Source organism: Paralichthys olivaceus, chromosome 18 (assembly GCF_024713975.1).
Source record: "Paralichthys olivaceus isolate ysfri-2021 chromosome 18, ASM2471397v2, whole genome shotgun sequence".
In the NCBI taxonomy this organism is placed as follows: Eukaryota; Metazoa; Chordata; class Actinopteri; order Pleuronectiformes; family Paralichthyidae; genus Paralichthys; species Paralichthys olivaceus.
Genome location: NC_091110.1, coordinates 5,339,929 through 5,350,155, shown reverse-complemented (window position 1 = coordinate 5,350,155; position 10,227 = coordinate 5,339,929). Strand labels below are relative to the sequence as shown.

General features: G+C 37.7%; 1 protein-coding gene across 1 annotated transcript; it reads left to right on the top strand.

Annotated features, from left to right (window-relative positions):
- Nucleotides 1-5,785: 5,785 nt before the first annotated feature.
- arid6 (AT-rich interaction domain 6) lies at nt 5,786-9,894 on the top strand. Its single transcript, XM_069514148.1, has 6 exons — nt 5,786-5,967; nt 6,578-6,722; nt 7,328-7,380; nt 7,777-7,874; nt 7,968-8,124; nt 8,315-9,894. Exons 1-6 carry the CDS (start codon nt 5,956-5,958, stop codon nt 9,650-9,652), a joined length of 1,803 nt encoding a protein of 600 aa, XP_069370249.1. The 5' UTR covers nt 5,786-5,955; the 3' UTR covers nt 9,653-9,894.
- The last annotated feature ends 333 nt before the right edge of the window (nt 9,895-10,227 follow it).

Sequence of the window (10,227 nt, the reverse complement as noted above, 5' to 3'; positions counted from 1 at the left end):
TTCATCATGGCCAACTTTAATAGTGTGCAAAGAAAGATAAAATGAAGTTTAAACCATGACAGTGATACAAGAACACAGACCAACCAAGCATCTTATTTTAATTACATGTATTTATAGTCTATAATAAAGTATAAACTCTAGTGTTTGATGCACAATTAAATAAATCTCTGTAATATATCTGCTGATCCAACAAGCTGGTTTTAAGGTGTTGCCAGTGACAGTGACGAACAGAGATAGTTCAAATTTACCATTGTAAATGAACGAAGAGGCAATGGAAGCGCCCAGTTTTCCTGCAGACACTTTTCACAGCTGTGTCAAAAAGGGCAGGTGAAACTCAGTGACTCCAGTTGGTGGTGTAACTACTATAATAATTAGTGGATACATAAGGGATGCATTACATTTTGGTGTGCCTGAGGAGATCACAGTCAAAGTCATTAATCATAGCTGTTCTTCTCTTGCTGCAGTGAGCCAAAATGTTTCCTTGAGTGATCAATTAAAGGATCTTCAGCGGTTGGCTTTGAGAAACTCGTCAGCAGGGCAACAATGTGACGCAGACATTATTCTAATTAACAGGTGATCGCATGCCATGTGCCTGTTGTGGGAGTGTTAGAACATACAGCATATGTTAGCAATGTCACTGTGTCTAGAAAAATGGCATGAATACAGGGTTGGTGAGCAGAAAAAAGAAAATCTTTTGATTTGAAACACATCTCACGTGTGTCTCATCACATCCATCAAAAAGATTAGGGTGTCATTGCTTCATTTGTCAGCAGGATTATAAAAAAAAAAATACTGAACTGATTTTGTTTTGATTTTGAACTTGAAGGATGGGACATGGGTAAAGAAAGAACCCATTTAGTTTTTGCCACAGATCCAGTGAAAGGGGCAGATCGAACAATTTGTTTGTCACTTTCTTTAATGTTGCAAGAAAGGGTGTTTTTTGGTCATTTTCACTGATTTTCCAAAAGAATAATTCATGGATGAAAAAAATCCGGCCTTTTCACAGTTTGGTGCAGCTTGATTGAGTTTAAGAGGACTGTTGGGCCCTGGTGGAGGTATGAACTCCTCTGAGTTCCATACTAGTTTATATCTAATTTGCAAACAAAATTTACAGCAGGTACAGATTTCTGTGTTAAATATTTATTTTCCCTCTCTGTCTACTTGCTCTCCACTTGCAAATGTCAATTTATCAGGTATTTTGTCCCTATGATTTTTTTTAAACTTTCTTGATTCCTATGTTGTGTTGATAACTCTTCTTTTTACAACCAGAAATGATTCTCTATAACCACGCACATTGTCTAACTGGAGTGATCTGTGTATGTGAAAAAATGTTTAAGATAAAACTTTCTGTTATAAAAAAAAATTGTTGTGGATTGGATAGATAGAAGTGAATTGCATTAAATTAAATAATAAGACAAGTTAAGGAACTGTTTTCATAAACTTGTCCCATAGTTCAAGTGTGTATTGTGATACGTAAACATGACACATGATGGTTTGAAGGCTGAAACTTGCCAGGATCAGAGAACAGTGGTGTCTGTGTCTGTGTTGTGTTGTCAGCCGGCCTTAAATTCTTTCTAAATTTATCATGCAGACAGAAACAATTCGTACATTTTTATCTCCTGAATCTTTGAGACAAACCAGATAGTTGTCATATGGCAATTGGCAAAATTTCAAAAAGAAATCACGTGCATTGTATGTTTCTAATTCCTGTTCCTCTGAGTGTGAACCGGTTGGTCCATAAGATAGAAAAATGAGATGCACATAAACTGTGCATGGGCCATGAAACTATTGTGTATAATGTAATTGTATGTTTATGTATTAGTCAAAATGTTTTTTTACAAATTAATTAATTAAATTTATTCATTAATAAATGATATCAATAATTCCCTTTTCACTCAAATGTTTACAAACATCTACATTTGAATCTCTATTTGTGGAAAAAATCATGAAGTGGAGCGGTAATTTCCCATTTCATTTCATTTTTTGTCCAACATATACTTTTTTGGCCTTATTAGAAATGACACATCACAATGTCACTCTGACATTTTCAACAAATCATTTTGGATACATATCTAATTTTGGAAATGATTGTTGCATAAACTGCCCAAATTAATTAGAAGATCCATTATATACCACGTTTGATAATAATTCTGTTTTATTCCTGAGATCTTGAATTCTATATATATATATTTTAAGAACTATTGAAATATCTCCTCAGGACATTTGAACTGGTAAGAATTGAATTCTTGATAGAAGCATTAGGTATAAATAAAGTGACTCATCATAAGAAGATGTAGCCTATATATCTTAACCAGAAATGCTACATGTCAATATTACATTATGGATAAAGTGATCTAGAATTCTAATATTGCAAAAAGCAGTTGTTGATCTGCGACTGCTGTAACTGCTGCTGGTGAAATATCAAAATGACGTCTCTTTGTGTGTGGGCCTAATATTAATCATATCAATCAATGTTTTTTAAGAGATAAAATAATAATCAGACTTTGATTAGACTTGTAGATATGGTATGAACAAAGAGCATCGCCGCTTATGTCAGTTTTATTTAGGGATTCACCTCATAAGTGCTCAGATCCTCCTCCTCGCTGACAAACAGGTAACTCAACATTGCCAGGAGTAAGTGAATCACACTCTGTACCATGTCACATGAGGTCTTCTGTGACGGCCGGCGATTTTAATTGATTGTTTTTGCAAGGCTGGGGTGACAGGCACAGAGGGCCCTCGGGTTATAGATGAGTCAGGTTTGGTGCTGGGACAGAGCAGGGGCATTCTAAAGAAAGCAAATCCAGCCGTAGCCTGAGCCAACAGAGTTTTCATAAAGTTAAAGCTCGTCCACAACTGAGCTGCCAGACTTCTCACTAAATCAGCTCAAAGAGAGCGTATAACTGTGATTTTAGCTTCTATTCAGGTACATTTTAGGATTTATATTAATATTAAATTGTTGACTTTTAAGGCTCGTTCTTAGTACATTTCTAGATCAGGGTATCGGCCTGACTTGCGGTTCTAAAACAAAAAATTCCAAACACCCTTATCATTCTTTAAATCTCTCTTAAAGGGATAGTTCATCCAAAAATGAAAATTCACTCACCACTATGCTGATGGGGGGCTGGGTGAAGTGATTGAGTCCACAAAACACTTTTGGGGTTTTAGGGGTAAACACCCTTTCAACCAAATCCAATATAGTGAATGGTGACCTTCTTCAAACATAAGAAACAACATGTAATTCTATAATTCTTATTGTTTACATATTATATATTCTCCTTTGTGTAATGCTAATACATGTCCAATATTTTCATTTATACTAATATATTCCCTGTGTTGAGGTTTTTGTATTTCAAAATTGTTTTGTTATATTTGGGTGTGGTTGTCAAGCTATTATAAACTATCATTGTTTTCTACTGCACCCCATGCATATTTTTAACATTACCTTCATGGTTTTAAGTCAACACATGTCAGGCTGAAAATCAAATCAAATGAGGGATTATGTTGTACGTCAAATGTCTGCTCATTTCTTACTGAGACTATGTTGCTATTTAAAATCTTGATATTAATATTTATCTTGATATTTCAGCCAAATCCAATACAATTATAGTGAATGGTGACCTTCTTCAAACATAAGAAACAACAAAAATCTATAATTCTTATTGTTTTCATAGTATATATGACCTTGACATATTACCTGATCTGGCCCCACCCACCTCTGCCAGGGCTGAACCCTGAAACAATGCTCAACAGAACATGGAGGTCAGGTTTCTATGTAGAGATTAGAACTGGTTTTACTCACTGTAACCGTTGCTACTGATCATACAGGCCATCTAGAGACCCATTTCTACATCAAAACTATACGTCAGTGATGGGGGACAAAATCCACAATTCTCTAATTATATCCCACAAGTTTTAACCTCCAGGTCCATCCATTGCAGCTTTTAAATCCAAATTAAAAACGTTTTTATTCAAAATAATGTCTCTGTGTGTTGCTTTTCATGTCCCTGTGCAGCACATTGAATCTATTGAACACTGAAATGTGCTGTATAAATAAAACTGCCTTGCCTTATTCTTGAATGGTTGACCATGACCTCTTTTTCCAACCTAATCAAGTTTTTGTAGGCTAAAGTTTTTTCTCTCTCTTTGTTTGGCTGAACTTGATAGCAGTCACACAAGAAACACTTTCTTCCCGGCAAAAGTATATATAAACTACAGGCATTAGTATTAAATTCCAAAGATCTATGGAGGTGCAGTTTCAGCTTCTATATTGCTGGTGATTAGCTGGAATAATATATGACAGATCTGATAGTATATCCTTCACCACTACAAGGATTTCACAACATAGATTTCCAGTCAGCAGAGGGGGATTGTGTTTTGATTTCTCTGCCTCATTTCTCCTCTGTAACAGTGAACACAGTTTACACCATGTTGTGTTTTAAAAGGGCAGTGCCACACCTAATGCACTCCTTCAACATGAAGCTTGAACAATGCAGACTGTCAGTTGATGGGCTTCAGAATCTATCACAGACAGATGTTCTATGCCAACAAAAACACTCCTGCAAACGGTGATTCATTCTAAGAGGGAAAAGTGCAATCAAAATTCACCAATAATTCACTATCTCTTCCTGCTGTATGGTATTAGTACTTTTGTTGTCCTTATTATAATTATTTTTCATGGACCAATTGAAATTAGGCCCCCTTGGATTCGGCCCCTGCATCTTGGGAATTCACGAAATTCAATCAGAAATAAACACTGTGTTGAACATTGGTTTAGAAACATGGTGCAATGTCCACGCACTTATGAAGTGAGCTGTGCCCTGACACTGGTATTACATCAGCTAGGAGAACTGAGAGATATGATCACGTCACACCTTTTTTATATTTGTTGGTTCCCAGTTTGATTTAAGATTGATTTGAACATTTTATTCCCTATTTAGCTCTGCACAGCTTCTTCAGGTAAGGGTCTGCTGTCACTTCATGACTCTTCAATGAAAACTTGGTGAAACTGCATTTGCAATCAGGGCCCAAACACTCCAGAATGAAAGTCTCAGCTAAAACATTCACATTACTTTAGTTATATACTACTGCTCACAACAGAGATTTGAAGCTGTGTTTGAATTATTTGGGGCAAATTCAGCATTGAATACAATATGCAGTGTTAAAAAAACCTTTAAGAAATATTTTCTGTTGTTAAACTTTGTGATAACTCCAAAGAGTTTCACCCTTATTGTTCAATACACTGTGTCCCAGTCATTTGGACCAATCAAATCCATTAAAAGCACTTAGATCTCACATTTCTGAGATTCTCCTCTCCTCCAGTGTGAGTGATCGAGATTAACCAGCTGTTATAAGTTCCCTCGACAAACTGGCACTGAAAACCAAAAGACATTTCAGTTCATTACAACTGCTGAACCATTTTTATTCCTCCGATACAATTACACACAACCACTATTAAAAAGAATCTGTGTCATTTGATTGAACAGCGGACCTAGAAACAGGCCACTCACCTTTGTGGAATGCGCCCTTAAGTCTCAATACAATAGAACAAAAGACCAAACCTGAGAAAATAGCTTCCTCCCTGTTAAAAAAACATGACACAAATTTCTATCAGTTTCCTTTTTATTGTGCCAATTTATGTGGACAGTTCCAGTCCATCTTTTTTTATTTTTTTTTTTGGGACACATGCTCAAGAGCAAGTTGAACCGGTCTAACGACCGGAATCTCGGCAGGAAGACGTTAGAGTAAACACCCCCCCTCTCTCCAGTGAGCCTCATTGTCACACAGACACTGACGACAGGTGTGGGACTGACACAGCATTAGTACCTGGCAGCAGTGATTTTTCGTCTACTTTTTAAAAACTTCACTCGTGGGAACATACAAGCTGTACAATGCAGTAACTTGCTCTCTGATCACTGGCGCTAAGAGATAATATGATATATCCATATTCTTGCAATGGAAACACAGGTGAGGATAAATATTTCATATATCATATATCAGAGTCGCTCTATGATGATACTTCTTTGAGTAGGATTCATGATGCAGTTATTTCTCTGGCCACTTTTGCTGTTTATTGAATGTGCTGCTTTTACTCGTTATATCTCTCGCAAAACATAAAAATCATGTAAGTGAAGTTTCTGCTCTATTTATATATTTGCAGCACTGTATTCATGTGTTGAAAAAGTGTAAATGTGATGTCACATGATGGTAAACAATGAAATTCATGATAACTCAATGAAAGTAATGTCGAAGTACTGAAAATTTGTAGTAAGACATTTCTAATAAGATATGATTCAATATAAGTAAGCATATATATATATATATATATATATATATATACCAGTGAACCCAGTGCAAACGTGTGTTGAGTTTGATATATGTTTCATGTTTGAAAATCATCAGTCAAAAATGATGGGACCTGAAAACACTGAGGCATTGTCACCAGACTATCAGTGTATCCGTTCACGCTGATCATGCCATCTCAGTTTGGTTAAAAGAATGATTGCATCAGTTTTGAAATACCTTAAACATTTGTTTTTTTTTTACATTTTTCCTCTTTCTGCTCACATGTTTTCAGGCACACAAGGAAATAGCACAAATGGAAAGAACCAGAGAGCTGGTGGACGAGATCACAGAGGAACAGTTCCTCAAAGACCTCTACAATTTTATGAGGAAGAGAGACACGCCAGTAGAGAGGATCCCACATCTGGGCTTCAAACAAAGTACTTAAAAATATTGAATCTATAATAAATATCTATAATAAGAAGTATTAGTTTGGTACATTTTAAAGACAGCTGTTTTTAAGGTATTTAATTCATGTTATGTGCCCAAAAAAATTTAGCATTTCATACAATGCAATTTAATAATGTATTAATAGTGCAGAATATTATGTTTCTGCCTGTTGAAAACCTTTATTGAAAAATCTATCAAGTGTGCTTCACACAACATGTGCAGAAGGTCAATGAGCAAAGCAGCATACAGGATACAAAGAAAGACTGAGGATCAGTGATTCTTCACTAATGTATATGACGAATTAATAAATTAAAATATTTAAATAATTAAGTCCAAAGTTCACAGACAGAAAATGAATCCACAACTCATCATTTAAGTAATTTTTGAGAATTGATGGCAGAAATTGAAGATAATATCCATAATTATATTTTTCGTTAGTGTATAAATCACCTGAAAAATGGTCTCTGTGTGATCATGATAGGTATTTTTACATTTATATTTTATGACATTTACAAAAGAGAGAATTAAGTGATCACCTGAAAAAACTATCCAAATTCTACCAGACTTTGATTTTGTATATTTTTTTAATTTTCAGTTGACTTGTTTGTGATGTTCGAGACGGTCAGAGACTTGGGCGGATACCACCAGGTAATTAAATATTTCTGATTTACTGGAATTAGCAATTTACACTTGATAGTGCAGAGAAGTTTTTCAAAAACTAATATTAACAGTAATGCATCTTATAATGTTCTCAAGAGTAGTAAAAGTCAATGCTATGTGGAGGTTATGTGACAGACTGTAAGCTAACTTAATAGATATATTTAGTATTTATATGTTTAAATAATCTTACATTGATAATGTCCTTGAATATTGACCTTACTAAGGAAATACAAGGAGATGATGCAATGCTTTGGTTTTAACTGCTGTGGGGTGGGGCATTTGTTAATTCCATTTAATTATACCCAACACAAAAAACACAATAATGTCAAGTTTATAATTAGTAATTATCCAACTCTAAATTAATAATACCCTGCACTACTTCAGGTAACTGCGCAGCAGCTGTGGAAACAAGTTTACAACAGGCTTGGAGGAAATCCACGAAGCACGAGTGCAGCCACATGCACTCGCAGACACTACGAGAAGTGAGAGCAACAAAACATGTACAAACATTGTACATTGTCAGGGAGCGTGTCGGTGGTCAGTTTTTTAAACAGTTTCATCTGATCCATGCACAGACTTCTTCTGCCATATGAATGTCACAAGAAAGGCATAGTGATGAGTGCCTTGCCTCAGCATCAGCCAAAACTCTTGCATGATGTCAACTTCAACAAAGACGACGAGGATGGCCAGAGACCAGCCAAACGCAAACTGTTATCAGTGCCGCTGCAACAGGTTGGTCTACTTTTACACTACGGCTAAGTTGCCCAGCACTTTTCCAGAAACTTTGCTCCAGTGCCAAGAATATATCACTCTCCTGTCTGTGTGGTAATTACTGTAGTCAAGCTGGGCAAGGAAGCAAATAACTGTATAAAATGTCAAACGATTCCTACGGTAGCTGATGGAACACTTGTCTTTTCCACAGAGCGTTCCTCAGCTCCAGTCAGATACACATGGGAACATCTTCCCTCTGCAGCTCCACTACTCTCAGTACTATCACCCAAGCCATGCAGTTCTACCCCCGTATGTCCCAATGTCCTCCTCCATGTTGACATCGCAGAGTCCCCCTTCCCCCGAGCCCCAGTTCCCTTTCTGTCCACCTTGTCCAAATCCAACAGACAGGGTCAAGGAGCCACTGGAGCACTTGCGCAACCTGGCAGAACAGTATAAGACCTCGTCCGGGCTCACTGAGCCCCTGAACCTGAGTGTCAAAGCCCAAAGCCAGGAGGCCAACAGAAACCCTACCTCATCCTTCGCTCCACCATCATCCAGCAAGAACCCAAAGTTTTTGAACAAACCCTCACCTCTGTACACACATCGCCCTCCGGTGGTGAGAAACGATGGCTGCGAGGCTCAAGATGGCGATGCAGATATCACACCGTATTCATATCCTGTTAAAGAAGCGGAGGCGTATGTCATTGATGTTGAAGATGTAACAGACTGCAGCCCCAAAAGTGAACCTACTCTGATGACAGATGAAGGTATCACAACTATGGCACAAAAACGCAGCTCTCCGGAAACAGACTATACAATTTGGCCAAAACAAAAAAAGAGCGTAGGCAGTCCAGAAGTAGGGGGGCTTAATCTCAGCTATGGTCTGCCCAGCCACCCTCAAGACAAGGATGGCAAGATGGAAATTCAGATCCCGCTGTCTATGTTCCATAGCTGGCTCAGGCTTTGTGGGTCCTCAGCTTTGATTCATGAAGCTAAGCAGCTACAGGCTCTCCCTACACTGGAAGCACACTCGGAACAGAGTAACTGCTCTGATCCAGAAATCCTCCCCACCAATCTCTCCCTTCACTCAGATCCCCACCACTGGAGCCCAGCTGCTGAGGATCTGAGGCAGAGGACAGCGCCAAGCCCTATGCCGACCATCCAGACCAATAGCACAAGCCAAAACCATTTCACCACCTACAAGCGTTTGCCCTCCGGTGGCAGTATGAAGAACGCATCCAGCCGAGATGTCTACCCAGTCGACCAGCAGGATATTATTCAGCCGTACGGTTCCAAAGTCTCACAATGCTGGGACAGCTATGACAAAGAGACCCGCGCCGCCCACATCCGAGGGAAAGCCGAATCCAGTCCCATCACAGTTCAGCAAGACTTTACTGCTAAGTCCTTGTACCAAGACGCACCCAGGGGAGGAAGAGAAAGGTCAGAGGTGGCGCCCTCAGCATTGCTAATGGTGAATTCCAGCTCTCTGTTGCACCTCACCACTGAAGAAGTGATGAAGCTGAAGAAAATCATCTCAAGCTCATCATGAAGATCAGTTCAGATTATTCCACTGATTCGCCAACATCACATTAAAGCTGACTCATATTTTGCTTTTCCATTTATCACATTATCTGTTTCAAAATGACAAAACTTTTTTATTTTCAATACAATATGCAGTTTATTTTTTATTTTTATAAATAGTATTAATTTTGTACAGACATGTCTTACTTGTTGGCCTATAATACATTATATCCAAATAACAATGTAAATCTAAATAAAATAAGATATATAAATATATTAAATGTTTCATGACTCATTTGTTGATCCTACTGTCACTTCACTCTATTATGGGCTGTTTTAGATAAATCCAGTCCAACGATTGTTGAGTCAAGTTTATCGTTAGCAATCCCTCTTCTTTGTGTTTTTTTTTTTTGAAGCAAGTCAGATCTTATGGCTCAGTTTGACAACCTGTCCACACTAATGCAGATATCTTGCAAAACAAACGTTTTCTTTGGGTTTGGGCCTCTTGTCCACATGCAAACCATGTTTGCACAGGTAAAACAGAGCGTTTGGGAAACAATGACGGTCCGCAGATTACTTCATGCATGCCCACTGTTGCTTTGT